Below are 19605 nucleotides of genomic sequence, written 5' to 3' on the forward strand. Positions count from 1 at the left end.
GATATAATAGCAGAGAATTATAAATGTGATCCCCTGAAATTGCAATGGTCTGTCCCGCTCGTTAAACCCGGTTTCATGCTTGTGTGCATAGTCTCGAAGTGTGACAATTGCTGTTGTTCATTTTGTAAAGTGGGGTCTTTTGGTGACGTCAGCCACTATTTCTGTCCTGCAGATCAATAGGTGGAACCCACCCCCTAGTGTCTGGGCACGGGGATTGACCATTATAGGTTCAAAAAGGGGTTGGGCGTCGCTCGATATTTGACGTTTTAAGGTTTCGCTTCTCATGACATTGACAAAGAGAAAATCATTTATTCTTAACTAACAATTCTTGTCATAATAAGGTCTTCCCATGCTCTCTTTCAAACATAGATAATTGAAACATTTCCTGTCTGTCACAATTTCCCAAAAGCGTATATAAAGCGTATATCTATGATATCCCCGAAATCATCCTCAAACCGTTCTCATTTATAACTGTACATATAGTAACACAAGACAAGTGACCTGACCCTATGTGACTCCATAACGCATGCGCAAATTTGAACCACGAACGCACTTCCGGGTTGGCGACCGAAACTGAGTCACCGAAACTAGTGGACTCTCTTCTTCGCACCAGTACACACTACTTGTAGCCCTTATTTGGCTCATCATTCGCAGCAATCACATCATTACAGTTGCAAGGGTTCTGATGGAACGAGACGCACGGCCTTTGAGAAGAAACCAACCAGAGACTTCGAGAAAGTTGTCGCCTTCTTTCACAAGCGGTTAAAAGGTATGAGTAGGGCTGCAACATAGCCTCTAACAGATTTTTCCAGCAATCCACGCAGCCTGTTAGAGGCTATGTTGCAGGGCTATTTTTTGCTTGCAGTCTCATATATTAGCCCGGGTATTAAGACTGCAAGCAAAAGATAGCCCTGCAACATAGCCTCTAATAGGCTGCGTGGATTGCTGGAAAAATAGTAGAAATTGGCCGAATAGAGTGAATATCTAGTAAATGCGTGTGTGTGTGTCTTTGTGTCTGTGCGTTTTTTTGCTTCCTGTCTGTTTGTTTGTTTGTGCTTCCTGATGTCTGTGGTCAGCATAATTTAAGAACGGCTGGATGACTTCTGATTTCATTTGTTATGCGGGAAGACGAGGGTGAAGGTCAAGTGTGGGCCTCCTGGCAGGTAACCTTGGTACTGCAGCAGAACTTCCGGAATTTGTATCTTTTGTCCTGGACATGCTGTGGTGTTGGATTTTTTCTGTGGCAGATATCATGTAGTGTCAGAAAAAAGTTGTGTGGAATTGGGCCCCCTAGCAGCTTGATTTTTCTTTCTTTTCTTATTCTTTATCAATTCCGACTGTACCTGGTTTCTTAACTTCCTTTATTGGCAACTACGAGGTAAGAAAGGGAACAATTGATTAATCAAATTATTAAAAGTCATTGTTTGTAACTTTCCAGGGATAATCGTAATCGATAGACAATCATGAGTGACGTTGTAGGACAAGAAGGGAACATGGCCCACGATTTGGAGTCTGTCCCAGACGGCACGCAGCCATATGCATCCATCTCAGGACAAAGTATGGGCAGCGAGGAACTCGAATTTCATTCCCCAGCAGACAGTGAAGACGATACCGACAGCAACAGCAGCAGCGACAACGGAGGGGCGACGGTAGGAGTAGCGCCCCCTCTCGGCCAACACGAGAAGTACCACGTTTTCTTCTGCTACAGTAAAACTGATGCACCATGGGTGAAAAATATGGTCCAAAAGCTCGAATCAGATGAACTCGGGTTCAAGTGCTGTTTCCACGAGCGCGATTTTATACCCGGCATGGCCATCATCGAAAACATCGTCCGCTCGATCCAAAAGAGCCAAAAGACCGTCTTCGTGCTCTCGCGAGAGTTCGTCGCCAGCAGGTGGTGTAATTTCGAACGGCAGATGGTCATGGGCGCCAACCTGAGAGAGGAAAATAAGAAGGTCATTCCCGTCATGCTCCGCGAGTGTGACCTGCCTGACTTCCTTCATCACATGACGTACCTGGAAGAGTGGACGCCATACTTCTTTGAAAGATTCATCGGGGCAATGAAAGGTATGCTTTTAATATATATAAACTCAACACAAAAAGTTTGAAGAATTACATTTGCTCAATCATAGCTCTGTAAATACTTTATCAATTACCTTACATTATGTATCTTTGGAGAGCTTGTTTATGGCCCTTGACAATATTTGTTATTTTCATACATTCATGGGTTAAACACAAGAGCTGCGTTGGCAAGTGACTTACGGCACTGTTCTGGTTTTGTGACTTACTTACATGGTCAGCTCTGGTGCTTAATCTTTGAATGTAGGATTTCGGCAAATCTAATATCATTGTAAAAGTTACTGTGATATTTAGTGCTATCCGTTTGGTAATGTTACAGTGGAGAAATGTTGTTATAAGATCCCGATAGGAAGGATTCGGGGCAGGGGTCTTTCGAGGGAGAAATGTTCTGTTTACCGTTGATGAATTGGCACTTTACTCCAAATGAAACATGATCATAGGTTAGATATAAAAAAATCTTCTGACTTCAATTTCCCGTCTGCGTGTTTATTTCTGTTGTTGCCTTACAGAACCCGCTTCAAATGAAGCAGGAAGCCAATCGGATTCCTTCTCAACATTCACCTACAACCCCAGTAAGTATTGGTCGCCGTGTGACATGACAGAAGATACCTAGTTTGTAAGAATACTGCACATATCATGAGTACAAAATTACATTATAACCGCAATGTATCAGAATCAGGTTATCCATTTTCTGACTTAAGGTGATCCTTATTGACGCCCATTGTATGAACCAACGGACATATATGAAATAAACATTGTGCAAAGTAACAGGTACAGGGACAAGAATAAAAGATACAGAACAGGTACAATACAACGCATTAACATACTGTGCATGCAAGACAACCCTCGATACTGTGAGTCAAATGTTGAACATTTTGTAAAATACTCGCTTTATAATTTACCGACTAGACCATTTTGTATATTGAAATGCGTTCTGAGTCTCCTTTTCGTGTTACCGCGTCTAAACTAAATCGGGGTTACGTAAGTCATCTGACCTATGGAATATGAAAAGTCTTGACATGCAATTAGCAACACTAACAGTTATAACCTTTCATTGTCTTAATCAATCTAAGTCAAATTCTGAAAGTTCCTATTTCGCTGCGTATTTCGTCTACCACAATGGTCCTCTCTATTTTTCTAACATCAAGTTAATCATTGCATACAGACTACAACAATGGCCAACAACTGCTGAAGATCGAAGCGACGGCTGCGTGTTGTCCACCCTGTGCCCACTTTGACGATCAGATTATTCCTTCTGAGCTGACGTCAAAAGGCATTCGGGTACGGACTGTTTACAATTACCAGAATGAAATTCATGATTTGTTGTGATATCTTCGAATCAGCAAATGAAAGATTTGCGACGAGGGATTAAGTATCACCTAAAAGATGTACAAAAACTAGCATTACTACCACACACATTTTCGCAAGTTATAACATCATCATCAAGTGTGTGAAATCACGCTGAAATAAAGTCGAAATATTGCCACATCAAATCAAGTAGCAAATATCTATACAACTACAAGTTTTTGCTGATGAATCTTGTCTGATAACATTATGATAAACTTTCACTCTGCAGATACCGAGAGAGGATTACCACGAGGCCATCAGCAAACTGATGGAAACTGGCAAGATGAAGGGGTTCAGCTGCTGCTCCAGCGAAGCCTGCTTCTGGATACCGACCTGCCTAATCTTAGCTTTCTCTCTGGCAGTCATAATAAGCAATATATATAGTCCAAGTTTTTCAACCGGACATGACGACGCTTTATACAAATCTTCCCAAGTCTTTGGTTTAACAGGAGCATTCGTACTTTTGGTTCTGCTGATTCGCTGTATATCACGAATCAGGGTAGGTCTAACATCATTCATTTTATCCTATATTCTATTTCTATGCTCAGAAGGTCTACGGTTGAAATGTTAGGACGGGATAAACGCCTTGTTTGAACTTTAATTTTTGCTGTATTGGGTATCAAATTAATACTTTTAAATGTACTTTCTAAAATGATTCTTTGCCTTAAAACATAACTTCGTAAGAATGCATTGGCTTCAAATTGACAAAGGTCATAAACACGTTGTTTTTGATATGCTAAAGATTAGAAGCATTCACAGTACTTGCATCCTCACATGATAAAAAATGAAATAAGAATAATTCATGATAGATGATCATGATCAAGTATCTACTCTATCTGGTGTGCTGTGAAATGTGCATTTTTTACGTTTAAACTCCTGTTGTGTGTGCTGTAAACCTATATGCTGCCATCATATGTTCTTTAGCTGAATCGGGAAATGAAAAGGACTTTGTTGGAAGTGAACTCCATCCTGGTCAAGTCCCACATCCTTGCGACTGTGACAGACCGGTGCAACTGTTATCCAGTGGCTGTTGTATCCTTTTGTGTAAAAGTTACAGATCAATTCCTGCCTTTGTCAAGGAATAAGTCCAAATTATGTATCGGAAATTACAGATCAACTTTCTTTCAGCATCATTCAATCTTGTCTTTACCGCTACAGATTTGAATATATGAGTTTGCCCTGCAATCTTAACGAAAGGTGCTGAAATAAATTGATGACTCACTTAAAATTAAAAATAAAACTGTTTACAGTTCTAAATATCCACGAATCTTATACGATAGCTTTGCAATTGAATCTGACAAGCCGTTGTCCTTACCTTGACAACCAGCTCCATTTCGTGTACTACGAGAGAGGATCTTGTCTGGTAAGTTTCAATGAACAACAGTTATATTCGTTGAGAAAAAATGGTAGATTAAAGATCTTTCCTCACTGTCCCGTGTGTCATTTTTGTTATAGATGAAAATACTAGAGGACCTGATGGCGAGGAGCACATCGTGTTCACCCACAGTGACATCACCATCATCATCAAACATGAGCGATCCACCGGTATGTCATCAGTTGCTATCAATGTTATCAATAGCTGTACCTATGGAAACATTACGCACAGGTTGACTGGATTCCAATTGATGCATGCACATGTGTTATAATGGGCAGGAATTGTCATGTTTGGTTGTTGTGATAGTAGTGTTTGACTCAATGAATGTGGCAACTTTTTGATCATATAGCTTATACTGGCCATAGTAGAAACGTCAAGTTATCAATTATTAGTATCCCCACTTAATGTTGACGATCTCTTCTGGCATCTTTCATGCCTTTTGCGTGCTTTCTCTTTCGATCAGTGTCCATAGATGTATTTAGAGAACAACTAATTTGTGATTTTACTCGTTTTCTTTGCTAGGTGTCTGAAGGCGCTTCGTCTTGTGCTGTACCAATAGAGGTGGACGATGCCGCTCCCCTTTTGTCGGGAGGGAGCGGAGACGCAGACTTCCACGAGGACACCTCATCACAGACATCCCGCATGTCTGAACTCAAGGTACGTTGTCTGCAGAGAGAGACCAGTTCGCCATTTAGGGAGCCTCTTTTTCTATATTTTTCTGTACGTAACATATGTCAACCTACTAACTGGGGTGATATTTGAATGCAATCTTCTTTCCTAATGCGCCAAAAATAGTCACTCAAGCAACTGGATAAAATGTTGAAACGGCCAGGTGTTTCAGATAGCATCCGCTGTCTTTCGTCAGTGACTATGGAAACGACTGGAGAACCTTGTTTAATACCAAATCTCTGAATATATATGTTAATGAGGTCTTTTTTCCTAAAGGTTTTGTCCTTTAAGGCAATAATGTTTGTTGATCTAGACCATCTGCCCCCCTCCCCCCAAGCTGAAGCCGAGGCCCTGCTACTGAAGTACAGCGATGACCAGTTCGCCATTTAGGGAGAGTCTTCTAATATTTGTCTGTATTTTTGGTTAACACACATTTGAATGTAAGGTTCTTTCCTAGAAGGCCTAGCGTTGGTTGATTCAGACCATCTACCTCCCCAAGCTGAAGCCTAGGCCCTGCTGCTGAATTTATATGTAAACGAGTGTCCGATGTTTGTTGATGTTGATACCACCACTCTTCCCCATGCAGGCTGAAGCCGAGGCCCTGCTGCTGAAGTACAGTGACGCGTACGTCCGGCTCCTGGTCACCAGGAAGCTGCCGCAGCCCCGCCAGTCCCGGGGACACACCCAGCAGGGCGCCTGTCTGTGTCAGCTGGTGGAGATGCGAGAGTTCAGCTGGAACCTGGACCGGGAAGAAACCTCGGTCGTGTGATAGAACTGGACCGAGAAGAAGCCTCGGTCGTGTGATGGAACTGGAGGGAAGAACCCTCGGTCGTCTGATAGAAACGGCATCGGGAACTGTTTGAAAGATCTGAATCCAGTGATGATATTATAGAGACAGAGATAGCATTGCACTATTACTATTTCGTAAATCAATCAATGTATTGTACATGTCAGATACTAACACCGATTTCTATTTTGGTGATTAGGTGAATAAAGATGATAATCGGGCCCTAGTATCATTTTGATGATGGCAAGAAACTAATAATGCAGGCTAAAATAATCAATTGTTAAGCTAGCGGTTTGAACTAGAAAAAAATAGAACTATTTTGGAATTATGTCAGGCCCTTACGGGTGCCTGGAGTACTGTACTTATTATTGTCGTATTTAGCTTTTGGTGTGTAGAATGGGGCTAGTCCACCTTATTTTATTTTATTTCATTCTATTTGAATTCATCACAATGGAGGATACAGGTGTAACGCACTGCATAACAAACTTCTTCCTTTGTATAAAAATCGAGTCGACGTTTCGGTGAAGGTCTGTCACCTTCCTCAGGGCAATACTGACTGGTTCTACTTTGCACTGCAGCTAGGTGTCTCTGCTAACAAAAGCGGCCCCAAACGTAAAATATTTACACGTCAAATACATGGGTAGTTCTTGTAGCGTTTACAGTGCGGTCCCAAATGTAAAGTAGTGTATAATATACGCACACAAATAGTTTCCCTCCCTCACACTTAAAGCAATTATCGACAATATATGTACAGCACAGACCCAATAGTAGCTACACATATACAATAGAACCATATTACAGATGGTGACAATAGCTACATAACTACACCAGAAGCAATGTCACTACACTATATGTGTTCGCAGGAAAGCAATTTATTGCATAATTTGTTGTTTTATAGTCACTCATTTTTCTTTCTTCAATAAAGACGCCCAAGCGTTATCATTTGTGTGTTGTTGTTGCTGTTGTTTTTGTTTGTGTTTTGAGTACTGGCATTGGTGTAATCGTTTACTGGCTTAGTCTTTTATAACTGGCTAAATTTTTCATTACTTGCTTAATTCCTAATTGCTTGCTTAATTCCTCATTAAATGCATCATAGTCTAAGATTACAATACAGCTGTGCTTGGTGTACATATCAGCATATATTTGACAAATATTCCGAATAAGAGATTTTAATCGTTGTTCTCCGACCTTACTGGAACGGTAATTCTGTCAATGAAACATTATAGGACAGAAACGCATGAAAATAACTTCACTGTTTGCAACATCTGTGCCAGTCCGTACCTAATTTGCATACATGTACACACCCCACTGGTCCTACTCTCTAGTATAGTCTCTAACCGTCAAACCAGTTTGACGAGTTGAGTTGCAAAACTAAAGCACCCCTATCTCCTGTAGTGTTAGAGCGTCTCGTGATCTAGCTTTACACGTTCTTCATCGTCGATTATACGTTGGAACTAGTCTCTAGTCTCCTCTACCTAAGCTTTCGTGGTACGTGAGGTTGTCAGCTGATCATCTTTATTCCCACACAATGTAAGTGATGATCTCTGTTGTCCATAATCTATAAACCCATTCGAGGTTCCGATTACGCATGTGCAGTGTAAAGGTGAAGGCCCCTGGCTTGTAAACAGTTCTCGTCTCGACATTGTCTAGATTTGCATGACAACGTCCAGACGGGGTTTGTTTACCTCTCAGGGGCCTTTACCTTTGACACTGCACATGCGTAGTCGGAACCGCGAATGGGCTTATTCACTATTTGTAACCTCTGATTTTCACTATAGTTTATGTATACCTTTTACCTTTAAAATGTCGCAATGTTGTATAATTGCTTAATCTAGACTTGATTGGTACACTGGTTGAGCCACTGATGATTCTTTAAGCAGATCTAGAGGATTCGAAAATGACATTTGATATGATTAATCGATTCCGTTGTTTACAAACAGACGCATTCACGATGTCTAAGGGGGTACAAGAGCCCGACAGCGACGAAACAACGCCTCTCATTGTATCCCTTTCGGGCGCAGATTCGGGCGCAGAATCAGGTATTACCTTTCTCCTAGCTTTTATCTTTAAATTTATTTGAAGTTGTTTGATACAACTACTGCAGATAATGAAAAGTGATTGGCCAGTACTTGAGTTCTTCTCTACTGCTAAGCCTCGAGCTCATACCTATGATAGGGGTGGCTCAGGGTCAGCAGGGTCGACCTTGCCAGCAAACTGGGAGAGGGACCCCACCTCCGCCACATCAAGTGCACTCTCTGATGGTCCGAGGGAAGAACGAGAACCTGTATTAGCTATATTTTATTGTATGTTAAAGGATATTATACTGGGAACCCCGACAATGTCCTTTTAAGACCATACATTCCAACAATCCTGATCACACAGCAGTTATGCCTACGGCTATCGAAATGCAGGTAATGGTTGATCGACTTTTTTGGTTGTCATTCGTGTGTGTGTGTGTGTGTGTGTGTGTGTGTGTGTGTGTGTGTGTATGTATGTGTCTGTGTGTCTGTGTGTGTATGTGTGTGTATGTGTGTGTGTGTGTGTGTGTGTATGCGTGTGTGTGTGTGCGTATGTGTGTGTGTGCGTGTGCACGCGTATGTGTCTGCACGCCTATGTGTGTGTGCGTGCGTGCGTGTGTGTGTGTGTGTGTGTGTGTGTGCGTGTGTGTGTCTGTCTGTCTGTCTGTCTGTCTGTCTGTCTGTCTGTCTGTCTGTCTGGACAACATAGCTCGAAAAGCTGTAGACGGATCATTGTGATATTTGTTCCCTAGGCAGGGGTCTGAAAAACACAGGTCAATTTCAATAATGGGCCTCCTAGCGATTTTCCAAGGTACTGCAGCAGAATTATCAGTGCTTGATATCTCGTGTTCTGGGCATGCTATGGTCTTGATCTTTGATTTTGAATTTTAATCCAGGCTCGGAAGCGATTCAGAATTTGAAGCGAAACACACAAACGTACAAAGGACAGAAGACGATCCACGAGACCGTCCAGAACACCGCCCTGCTGACCAGTAACGTGGCGCAGCTGATCGCACTCATTAAGGACAACCCACAAATATCGGATCTGACCACTATGCAGGTAAGACTTACGAAGAGTAAATCCAAGAGACATGAACTCTCCTTTATTCCCGAGCATTAAAACTGCTCTACCACACTGACTGTTGATACAACAAGTTTTTACTGTACTATGTTACGGAATGAATATTGAAATGTAACTCTACTGCTCGAACTGTCAAGTTATTGAAGTTGTTTATGTATAAGGGGACTTGAATTGGTGCCTTATTTTAATCTGTTCGTGTAATGTTATTTTAAACTCGTAATGTTATAGTCAATTTTTACATAGTGAATTTTACAAATCATGAGCCCTTTGTAAATTATGACGCACTCAATGTGCATATTTCTATGAAATTGTCATATGCAAAGTCATGAGAAATAAAACTGAATCTGAATCTATCTGTGTTGGACAAGCCTACAGCATTTTTGGGTACCCACGACGATATTGGTGTGTAGAATTCAGGACGTATGATAGAACCTAACAGCTATATACTAATTAGCTCAACGAAAGTCATTTTATCCACTGTAACAGCAAGTGTAGAAATTGACCCTTACCCTATCGTTATGTATATGCTAAAAGAGAACTTTATAACTGTATGTATATGATAATGTTGTAAAAGGCTTGTCTCGAGCATTGATGTTTCTGAACTGGGGTGATGAGATGCTGCTACACTAACAATAAGTTCAGTACTTAGATGAGTGCCCCCTACGGCCTTGCACTGGGCGAGTTCGTTAACAAAAGGTGACACTGTAACCCCATGTCGTTCTATTCTACTCCGGTAGGTGGCGCGGATAGCTCTCCTCGGAGCGTCCGTCCTGTTCCAGCTGATCGTGTACGTGCTGCTGCTGCTGCAGGGTAAAACCTTCGTCAAGAAGGAACACGAATACGCCCGCCCGGAACAGAGACAAGAGGAAAAACATCGTCTGAAGAAGAAGAACAAAGTTGCCATCGTGTTCTCTGTACTTGTGATGGGCGCAAACTTCGCCCTCACTCAACTGAACTGAAAGTGAACACGTGGTGGAAAGAAATGCGCAAGAGTCGAGAGATGAAGTTTTGTTGTTTGTCTTTAATACTAAAAGGAAACATTTCCGTACACGTAGTTGATGAACGAGAGTTTGGGTCTTCACGTCAGCAATGCTTGGTTTGTCGATCCTTCTTATTGTATTTTCTGTTTGTTTGTCTGCTTGTTTGTTTGTTTGTTTGTTTATAATTGCACAACATGTACGACCTAACATGATATGATTCAAAAACAAACAAAAACAAGGAAATAGGTTACTAAAACATTTGAGCTTTGACAAACTCATTTCCATGAAGTTAAGCCTTGATACCGACCAAAAATTTCAGAATCACTAATGAGTATACAAGTATTGGTAGGGAAGAATCCTGTGGTATACATTTCTCTGTTTAAGGCTAATATATATATACAAGTGGAGTAACTCCCTGTGTGGTCCGAGGGCTATAGAAAGGGAGATGGACATCGCCTATAAAATCTTAATTGGTATGGAAGAACATTTTTACAGTATTCAACATGTGTAACACTCATGCAATTACAATGCTATGACGATTCTGTAGCAGTAAATCCCACCCCCACCAATTGTAAACAAAAATTAGACTTAATTCCTAGACTCAAATTTCAATGTATATTTTCTGCTGTATTTTGCTATTTTCAAATCACTGATTTTTCCATGACCGTATGACCTTGAACCCACAAGGTATGACACTGCGGATGTGCAATTCAAACATTGAACCGGCTTATTTAATGCGTCCCAATTCCTGTGTAGAAGCAAAGTGAAATCCTTTCCAATCATTCCAGTTCTGTATTGACGAAGTTCATCAACTTCGTCATCACACAACTGGAATGATTGGAAAGGATTTCACTTTACTTCTACACAAGAAATGGGACGCATTTGATACGCAATTGACCAAACAAGCTTCATACCTGTACCTACACCGTTATACTTGTAACTGATTTTTGTCCATTTACACAGCCCTATTCCAGTTGTGTGATGGCGAAGTTGATGACCAGCACCAGTCCCGTGAACGCCATGGCCACCTTGTTGGTGCTCCTCAGCTTCTTCTTCTCCTGATCTCTCTGTTCCGCCACGGCGTACTCCTCCTTCTTCCGCACACGCGTCTTGCCTTGCAGCAGGAGTAAGACGTAAATTATGCCTTGGAAGAACAAAGAGAATGCCAGGAGAACCATCCGGGCGATCTGGAAGGGTCAAAAATACATACGTCAACTTTCATGATCCCTAAGGCCATCACGTTAATAAAGGGTCGAGTTGTAGAGGTTTTTCAAGTATGTCTTGAACACCGGGATTACATAGAGTGTGCATATCTTTGTTCAACACTTATGCTGCATTTATTGAGTAGATCTCTTTAAATTACTTTTTTTATTATAAGAGTTGACGTTAGAATAGTGACACCATGGAATGCCGTACCACTATAACTTCAAAATAAACTTCAAGTTGAATATACGTTGATGAATTCGAAGGTTAGACATCCAGGTAAAAAATTGTTCAAAGACAAATCAGTCCCTACAACAGGATAAGATACAGAAATTGATTTTGAACGTGACATCCATCACTCTTCTTTAGCGAGTGACTTTATCGTGTTTTTCAGGTACATTCCATACACTAAGTATTGACTCGTTCTGTCAATTCATTTTTGTGAGTCAGACGATGAAGAAGAGTGATGGATGTCGCTCGAAACGTTTCTTATCCAGATATAGAGTTTGAATTGTCTTTAACCCTCAAAAGACTGCTTCGTCAATGTAAGAGAAATATCTTGACAGGTTATGGTTTGAATAATTCCTAGTCCTTATCATAATGTATGCAAAAAAGTCGGAAGGACCTAACTGAATATTTTCAACGTCACCTGTGGTCCCGTGAGTGCGACCTCTGCTGTCCCCTTCACCAGTGTGATCATCTGCGCCGCGTTACTGGTGAGCAGGGCGGTGTTCTGTAGGCCCTCGTGCAGAGTCTTCTGCCCCTTGTAGGTGTGGGTGTTTTCTGCCATGTCCTGTGTAGTTTTCTTAGCTAAATGACCAAAACAATTCACACAAAAACAGTGCTCTTGTGCCATCTTTAATCGTCTTGTGGCCCTTGTACGTGAGTGTTTTCTTTGCTAAACAAACAAGAAAACAAACGGGACACAAATAGATAAACAATGCATATGTCACCAGTGAGTAGCCGGTAAGTCACTTCCATTACAATCTTTACCAGTTAACGAGAGGTTAAAGCAGTTTAGAAAATGTCACCGAAAATATATATGCGCTCGAGCCCAAAATATACTGCAGATTACATACCGAACCGCTAGGGAGCAGACTAGGAACTTTTTGTTCTCCTAAATATCAATACTTACTCATTTGTAATAGACTGTGTTATCAAATTAGGTGGCGATACTTTGATACAGAAGAAGCTTAATTTCAAGTAAGCAGTGATGAAGGTTTTGTCTCACCCTTCTCCTTCAGTCCCTGCAGACGGCCTGGGATGAGGGCGCTGGTCTCAGACTGGATCTTCACGGTCGGGACGGCGGCGGGATCCTCCATCTCAGTCATGGTCAAACTGCACTTCCAAGATCTATAAATATATTAAGGAGGCACTGCCCCAGTTTATTTGGGGTTTCAATTAGCGACTGCACAGCCTCAAGTCTAGCGACTGTCTCTTACAGGGAATTAATCTGAAGCAAAGGAACTGTGCATGGGATGAAAGGATATCCCTTCATCTACAAAACCTCTCTAATTATGGTAAATTGGAGGGAAAACATTATTTTGATGTCAAAAACGTTAGAAATTTCCATCAATAATTGTGAAAGCCTTTCGTAATAGTACTTTGTAAGGTAGATTAGTCTCATAGGATGGTTGTTGTTGTGTAGCAGAAGGTTGTACCTTGTATAATTGATGTGCAATAACATTTACATATACAACAATGATGTCGCCCGGGTTAACTTAAATATTTATTGTATGTTTATGCCCTGCATGTGCAAGGTCAAGATCTGGTATAGACTCGACTGTACGTCTTTTACAGCTAAAGCTACAAAATCAGATAATAATCAGAAAATCAACGTTTGGCTTTTTCTCTTGTTCCAAGACATATTGGCTGTGAGGCCATCTTTTTCTGTATTCACGAGTATGTTAGCAACTAGTAGGTATTATTTCAGAAAAATTCACCTTGCTTGCCTTTCTGTTTATCCAATTTATCAACAAACTGTTATTCACTTGGAGAATATGATAGTGATTCCAAGCGATGTTAGTTTTTAACATGGATACACTCCCTCTGAAAAGAAAACATCCCCCACAAATTGATAGAGTGGAACATTCCTTACTCCAATCAAAGACAGTTCTGTTGTGAAACCGGTCTGTCGACATGTGTCACGAAGTAGCGTCTGGGACACATGTCATTATGGCTGTTAGTGTCAGAAAACGTAGCACGAAATGTGACATGCGTAAATGTTGCTTTTTTCCCATGAAGGTTTATATGGCAACTCTTTGTACACTTATAATATGGCTGCAAATAACCCCGATTATACAATTCAAACGTTACGTTACGTTATAATCTTACTTATCATTGGGTGAGTGCTACTAATTTTCGGTGCAAGCTTGTGTCTGTGTACTTGTATCTGTGTCTGTTTGTGTTTTCGGATATTTGTATACAGCATAATTTAGAACCTCTCGTTCGGAACCGTGTTATAACAGTATATATAAGTCAGGTCTAGTCGTATTTGGAGCCAATGAATTGTGATGTCAATATTTCGCATTCTAGACCAGTGGTGTGCATGCAGACTATTCTATACAATGTAATCGTAACTAAACGTCGACACAGAAACAGTTACACAGACACAGACAAGCACCCAAAATTAGTAAGATTATTTTATATAGAACAAAACCATGCTTAACAAATATGGTTTACTTACCTGTTAACTACAGTTAATAGTCAGTGTGACACTACTTCAGGATTTAAATACACGACGTAACCCCACAAGGCGCCCCACCTCGGACCAGACCAAACTTGTTCTGCTTCAGGTCACATGAACACAATAGCGCAAATCAGTGGAACGTAATTGAAAAGTGAGAAGGCTTTTGTTGTAGGTCAATCGACTTTATCACTAGGTGGGCGTTTAGACCGAAACATAAGAGCATTTAGCTTTTATGGTAGGCTTTATGGCTAGAATATTTTTCATTATGTGCTGTTTTCTGTTTGTATTTTTTTTTTAAGTTTTCTGACTGTGCTGTAGGGCTGTCACAAACCTGGTACAATCAACTGATATACATTTATAAAACAACATTTGCCAACAAATAAAGCCAAGAAAGTGTGATAATCTTTATTGATAATTATTGGTTGGAGCACACAAAAAAACGTAAAACTAACATAAAGCATCGCCATCTGTTACTAGAGTTCTACGAACACATTATCTTCGCCAAATAATCAAGGCTTATTATGGATAGTGATTAATATTTACGTGCTTATCACCCCTTGCAAATTTGATCATACACAATACCGTTTGGAAGTTATGATGGGGGGGGGGGTGAGTCCAGTCTAGATAGGGTTAAAAAATCATGTACACGTAACCGTTATAGATCTTTATTTCACACTCAGTATTTTGTAAGCGTCAATATACACGACAGAGGATAGACTTATTCAAAGTTCAAATGAAGTCCAGTTCCCTCCAGTTTTGTCTTGCATTTCAAGTCAAGCAGCCTGCTTTGTTCGTCGGTAAACATCGTCTTCCAGTCGCCAACAAGACCTGGAAACGATGTACATTTTTGTGAATTAGACACATCTTAATCTTGAGTGAAATTTTAAGTGATGAACGTTGAATAATGTTTTCGTGTTTGTTTAGTAAGTGTAATACTAGACTCACATGTAACGTAATCCGTACATGTTACACTTATCAGCAAAGGTACTTGTGGCTTCATAAGAGCTAAGTTAGCTGACATTGGTTTTCATAGATTTATAAAGGACGAAAGAAAGAAAAATATCCAACACAGTACACCCAAACTACATTTGTATTAACAAAACCATGGAGTGACACAACAGTGTTCCATGAAGCCCCCCCCCCCCCCTCCCAACCAACGCATCCACACGTAACTTTGTCACAAGATATCAAGGGCTGAGACCAAAGTTAGGGCTGCCCATAGAAAAGCATGTTAAAATACACTGAAACAAGGCTTCACAAAATTACTAAGTTCCCCCCCCCCCACAAAAAAAAATTCAATCTTAAACATTCTTCTCCACCAGAAAGTCACACAGGTCAAGTTTATACAGATGGATTTTACACTGCGCAACGCAACTCTCAAACGTGACCACAGTACTGTAGTAGTCAACGAAATTTTGTGTGAACTTGAAGTCACCTTTGCGAGCGTTCACAGCCCTGTCGCCGTAACGTGAGTTATCCAGGGCGGCCTTCATGTTGGAAAAGGTGCACGCATGCGCGATAGACTCGATGGAGGCGTCATCCAGTTTGACCTGAATAAACTCCGCGATTGTCTTCACGGCGCTCGGTAAGTCCTGAGACAAACAGGTGGAAAAACATTTAACATTAAGAATTAAAGCTGTTACACAGACTAAAATTTTCTTGGTGAGAAGCTTTCAGACGACATCCACCATCTTTCTTCAGCTCTGAATATGTACTGATTCAGATTGGGCTCTGAAATAGTGTCACTAAATTTTTCCCGCTTCTGACATTAGGTCATGATTTACAGAGAAAAATCTGAGCTTAGCAATTTATTGGAAAGTTTGCTGGTCTGAGATGACCATTGTTTACAAAGACGGTCTCATTTCTGAGTGAGTCCCGTTCGCACTTTTCATTTCATTTCAATATGCTCCACTAAGACGTTACAGTTGCTTGGCATCCTTATAGACGTCAGGCACCTACCTTCTTCATGTCTTCATACTTTAAGAACAAGAAATGGGGGTCGTCATGTCTCTGCCACCAGCCGAGGACATGGTCGAAGTAGGAACCGTACGTATCTACGAACAGAAAAAAGTCATGAACATAGAAATTAGACAGTTGTTTATTTCATAACACTTGATTGAGCCTCCGTGACTTTGAAAGCTGCATGCAATGTTGATATAGACGATCTGATTTCATGCCGTTTACAACAAGCTGTTCATGGTCCCTACTGCGCATTCAAAGCGAGATGCATTGTTGGTAATAGGTCAAAGGTAACTGCCCTTGAGACATAATGAAAACGCGTGGAGATAAAGAAAGCATCTCGCTGAGCATGCACAGTTAGAACTATGAACAGAATTTTGGACATGGGTGAGGTTGATTTCAAAGTGGTTCATTCTACAAAATTGTCTTTGATAATTTCTTCCTACTTACGCTTGCCGGCCAGGAATAACTGAAAGAACTCGTCCCAAGAAGGAATCGGCTTCCGTCCAAAAAGAGACCTGAGCTTCTGTTCGAAGTGGAAGTAAGAAACCGCTGTATCCTTAGGGTTCCTCATCACGACGATTACTTTAACCTATGAAAAGAGAAACAAATTAAAATACTATTTGCATTTAAAAAGGTGTGTATTTAGGGCATGGGTGGGTGAACCACGTGCATATATCGTTGTGGTCGAATCTGTTGGTGGTAAGGGAGTGGTGTTGAACTATGACAGCTTTTTTAAAGGTGTTGATAGAGACGGTAGGACATGATTTTAGGAGTCTGGTGTTGAGGGGCAAAGCGTTCCAGATGGGTACGATTCTTTGGGAAAAAAATAGTTTAAAAAGTAGAGATAAAACATTTTTGGGGTTGGAGCTTGGCCTGAGATTTGGATCTTAAGGATGTAGGTGTGCAGGTTATATAAAAATGAGTGAGTACATAAGGTGTGTGTCTGTGTGTGACGGTGTCTACAGCAGACACACTCACGTTATCCTGAGGATGGGAGATCCCAGGCGGGGCGGTGTCCGGGGTGAGATGGGTGAGGATGACGCGGGGAGAGGCACATTCCTGCAGCATCACGTGACGAGGGCGTGGCTCGTGGGGATACTGAAACTCCAGCTTACCCACCATGTCGTCAGAAGAGGCGTCGGTCCGCCCGCCGGCCGACAGGATCTTGTTCACGATCTCCAGCATCCAGTTGGTTCCTGTAGATTAGAGATTCATAGCATGGCATCCATCCTGGTCTGGATCCAGTCCGATCCTCTGATCGCTTTGTTCAGTAGGAAAGTGTACATTATATTTGTCTTTCTATGTATGTCTGTGTTTGTGTGTGTGTCTGTATTTTGTCTATCTCTGTGTACCCATTCTATTGTACCCATTTTATTATTAGCTCCAGTCCACTCCTCTAATCGACTCGCTGTCTTCAGCAGCCGTGTGTGTGTGTGTGTGAGTGTGTGTGTGTGTGTGTGTGTGTGTGTGTGCGTGTGTGTGTGCGTGTGTGTGTGTGTGTTAGTGCGCGCGCGTGTGTGTGTGTGTATGTGTGTGTGTGCGTGCCTGTGTGTCTGTCTGTGTCTGTCTGTGTGTCTGCATGTGAGTCTGTATCTCTGTGTACCCATTCTATTGGAGCTCCAGTCCGCTCATCTGATCGCTCAGAGGAGCGAACTAGAGCTAGAAGGCTCTATAATAGGAGGACTACCAGCCTAATCATTAAATGTATTCACGGTATTTAGTGATAAGTTTTGAAAATACTATTAATCTCTATTAATAGTGTGTAAACGTGTTTCCCTGATTCCGGAAATTCACAGTGAAACGTTGGCATACATTTACAGTGCTGATATTTTGTCTGTGTTATTGGAATGATTGCAAAGCAATGTGTGCGCGGGTAATAAGATTTACCATATTTTGACATATTTTGATAACAGATCGAACGTAATAAAAATTCAGTAGATTCATCACATATACCTGCTTTTGGAAAAGCCACTATGGCGATGTCGTCATCCCGGAGGTCAAAGTTCGCCATGGCTTCCAGATTGTCCTTAGTGACGTCAGGTGGATATCTGATACCGTTGACGACATGTGTGAAGTCATCATCGTCCATGAAACATGCGGTCACCTCCGCCATCTAGAATTTAAAGTCCGAGTTAGTAATGACATATCCGTGTATCCGTGTCGACAGAGGTCACGATCAGAATGCTAGAAATACGTTAGGGTGGTCTCCCATGTATAAATTGTGCGTGTTAATTCAAGTCAATACGTTGATCTAAGGAAGCATAAATCGAAGTGGAAAAGTTTTGATTGTCTTTAAGCGAATATAAATTTGCATAGATAAATTCACAGACTCCGATCGGGACCTCTAATGGTAGAATTGACGAGTGTACTAGCAGAGTCCATGATCGAGATTTCTGCCGACAAAGACGCCGATTGCGATCTCTACTGGAAGAATCGGCGATTCTCTCATGTTGCAATATCAACTCTGACACCCCACATGTCTAAATAGTAGTTCTGTTTAAATCATAATCTAATGAGGCTCTTACCGTACTTGATGATACAAGAACAAATTCTGACTCCGCTGTTTCTGTTGTAGATTTTACAGCTGGAAACAGTTAATATTTGATACAGGTAGTGCAGGTGCAGGGTACAAAGTTCAAAACGCCTTTCAATCGCTGTGTTGCTACTGACAGCTGATGTGGAACTATGGGAGGACATTTACTAAGAAACTGTCATGATAAGTTAAATTTTCGCAGACGCTCAAAACTGTACTTTAGAAATCAAACTTAGAGCTTCTAGAGTTTAATTTACGGATACACCATGTGTTTGGGACGTAAATATTAATACGAAGACTAGAGAGGCAGGTACACTTCAAAGTTCACTGACCGAAATCGACCGTTCATGTTTAATTCTTTTCAAAGGTGAGACTAAACAATCATCACATAAAGCACAATACATGTGATATGATAAAAAAACTTAGTTCTTCGTGTTATTTTGCAGCATTAATCAAAAGTAGTTGCGCTACATTGTATCTCTTACAGCTGTTGAGCAAAATATCCATCCATCCATTCACCCATTTTTTCATTCTTTAACAAAACATAAGCCACTGTCTCATCATCTCGGCTTTTCCAATGACACATGGAAATTAGTCTGAGTATCAGGAAGAAGTGATTTCCACCGCCCTAGGGCAATGACGTCACGACCTGCCTACATCTTTCCACCAATAACATCCAGTTGTTTGCCTTCAAAAACCCGTGCAAGAGTCTGGACATTGTGAACAGACTCCTGCAGACGGTGGTGGTCACATTTTCTCTGCTGTAAAGAAACGCTGTGAAGAAAAGCTGTGAAGAAAAGCTGTGAAGAAAGAAAACGCCTGTCGACATACACCTGGCTGTTTTCATGTGCTGTTGCACAGGCTGAAGCGTAAAAGGTTAGT

The 19605-nt window shown here is 41.2% G+C and overlaps 4 protein-coding genes across 4 annotated transcripts; 2 read left to right on the forward strand and 2 right to left on the reverse strand.

Annotated features, from left to right (window-relative positions):
* Positions 1–601: 601 nt before the first annotated feature.
* LOC136447351 (uncharacterized) lies at positions 602–7199 on the forward strand. The gene is made up of 10 exons (XM_066446179.1): positions 602–769; positions 1439–2067; positions 2589–2651; positions 3245–3360; positions 3656–3925; positions 4351–4458; positions 4754–4789; positions 4882–4971; positions 5324–5458; positions 6057–7199. Exons 2-10 carry the CDS (start codon positions 1464–1466, stop codon positions 6237–6239), a joined length of 1605 nt encoding a protein of 534 aa, XP_066302276.1. The 5' UTR covers positions 602–769; positions 1439–1463; the 3' UTR covers positions 6240–7199.
* Positions 7200–7463: 264 nt separating this feature from the next.
* Positions 7464–10842, forward strand: LOC136447353 (uncharacterized). Its single transcript, XM_066446181.1, has 4 exons — positions 7464–7787; positions 8198–8296; positions 9172–9335; positions 10094–10842. The coding sequence occupies exons 2-4, from the start codon at positions 8209–8211 to the stop codon at positions 10313–10315; spliced, it is 474 nt and encodes a 157-aa protein (XP_066302278.1). The 5' UTR covers positions 7464–7787; positions 8198–8208; the 3' UTR covers positions 10316–10842.
* A 394-nt stretch (positions 10843–11236) lies between these two features.
* LOC136447352 (uncharacterized) lies at positions 11237–14424 on the reverse strand. Its single transcript, XM_066446180.1, has 4 exons — positions 14226–14424; positions 12771–12892; positions 12189–12349; positions 11237–11523 (listed from the first exon to the last, which is right to left on the reverse strand). Exons 2-4 carry the CDS (start codon positions 12868–12870, stop codon positions 11302–11304), a joined length of 483 nt encoding a protein of 160 aa, XP_066302277.1. The 5' UTR covers positions 12871–12892; positions 14226–14424; the 3' UTR covers positions 11237–11301.
* Positions 14425–14872: 448 nt separating this feature from the next.
* Positions 14873–18805, reverse strand: LOC136447459 (sulfotransferase 6B1-like). The gene is made up of 7 exons (XM_066446381.1): positions 18716–18805; positions 18144–18303; positions 17169–17386; positions 16638–16779; positions 16188–16282; positions 15664–15820; positions 14873–15056 (listed from the first exon to the last, which is right to left on the reverse strand). Exons 2-7 carry the CDS (start codon positions 18301–18303, stop codon positions 14947–14949), a joined length of 882 nt encoding a protein of 293 aa, XP_066302478.1. The 5' UTR covers positions 18716–18805; the 3' UTR covers positions 14873–14946.
* Positions 18806–19605: the final 800 nt, after the last annotated feature.

This window comes from Branchiostoma lanceolatum, chromosome 13 (assembly GCF_035083965.1).
Source record: "Branchiostoma lanceolatum isolate klBraLanc5 chromosome 13, klBraLanc5.hap2, whole genome shotgun sequence".
Lineage (NCBI taxonomy): Eukaryota > Metazoa > Chordata > Leptocardii > Amphioxiformes > Branchiostomatidae > Branchiostoma > Branchiostoma lanceolatum.

What these genes read in the sequence shown, in the direction of transcription:
- LOC136447353 (XM_066446181.1), top strand. Translation starts at nt 8,209, where the DNA reads ATGTCTAAGGGGGTACAAGAGCCCGACAGCGACGAAACAACGCCTCTC. An exon ending in AGATTCGGGCGCAGAATCAG is followed by an intron (nt 8,297 to 9,171) that starts GTATTACCTTTC and finishes ATTTTAATCCAG; the next exon opens with GCTCGGAAGCGATTCAGAAT. An exon ending in CGGATCTGACCACTATGCAG is followed by an intron (nt 9,336 to 10,093) that starts GTAAGACTTACG and finishes CTACTCCGGTAG; the next exon opens with GTGGCGCGGATAGCTCTCCT.
- LOC136447351 (XM_066446179.1), top strand. Translation starts at nt 1,464, where the DNA reads ATGAGTGACGTTGTAGGACAAGAAGGGAACATGGCCCACGATTTGGAG. An exon ending in ATTCATCGGGGCAATGAAAG is followed by an intron (nt 2,068 to 2,588) that starts GTATGCTTTTAA and finishes GTTGCCTTACAG; the next exon opens with AACCCGCTTCAAATGAAGCA. An exon ending in CAAACATGAGCGATCCACCG is followed by an intron (nt 4,972 to 5,323) that starts GTATGTCATCAG and finishes TTTCTTTGCTAG; the next exon opens with GTGTCTGAAGGCGCTTCGTC.
- LOC136447352 (XM_066446180.1), bottom strand. Translation starts at nt 12,870, where the DNA reads ATGACTGAGATGGAGGATCCCGCCGCCGTCCCGACCGTGAAGATCCAG. An exon ending in GCAGGGACTGAAGGAGAAGG is followed by an intron (nt 12,350 to 12,770) that starts GTGAGACAAAAC and finishes TTGGTCATTTAG; the next exon opens with CTAAGAAAACTACACAGGAC. An exon ending in TCGCACTCACGGGACCACAG is followed by an intron (nt 11,524 to 12,188) that starts GTGACGTTGAAA and finishes TGACCCTTCCAG; the next exon opens with ATCGCCCGGATGGTTCTCCT.
- LOC136447459 (XM_066446381.1), bottom strand. Translation starts at nt 18,303, where the DNA reads ATGGCGGAGGTGACCGCATGTTTCATGGACGATGATGACTTCACACAT. An exon ending in GTTATTCCTGGCCGGCAAGC is followed by an intron (nt 16,283 to 16,637) that starts GTAAGTAGGAAG and finishes TTCTGTTCGTAG; the next exon opens with ATACGTACGGTTCCTACTTC. An exon ending in GGCTGTGAACGCTCGCAAAG is followed by an intron (nt 15,057 to 15,663) that starts GTGACTTCAAGT and finishes CATCGTTTCCAG; the next exon opens with GTCTTGTTGGCGACTGGAAG.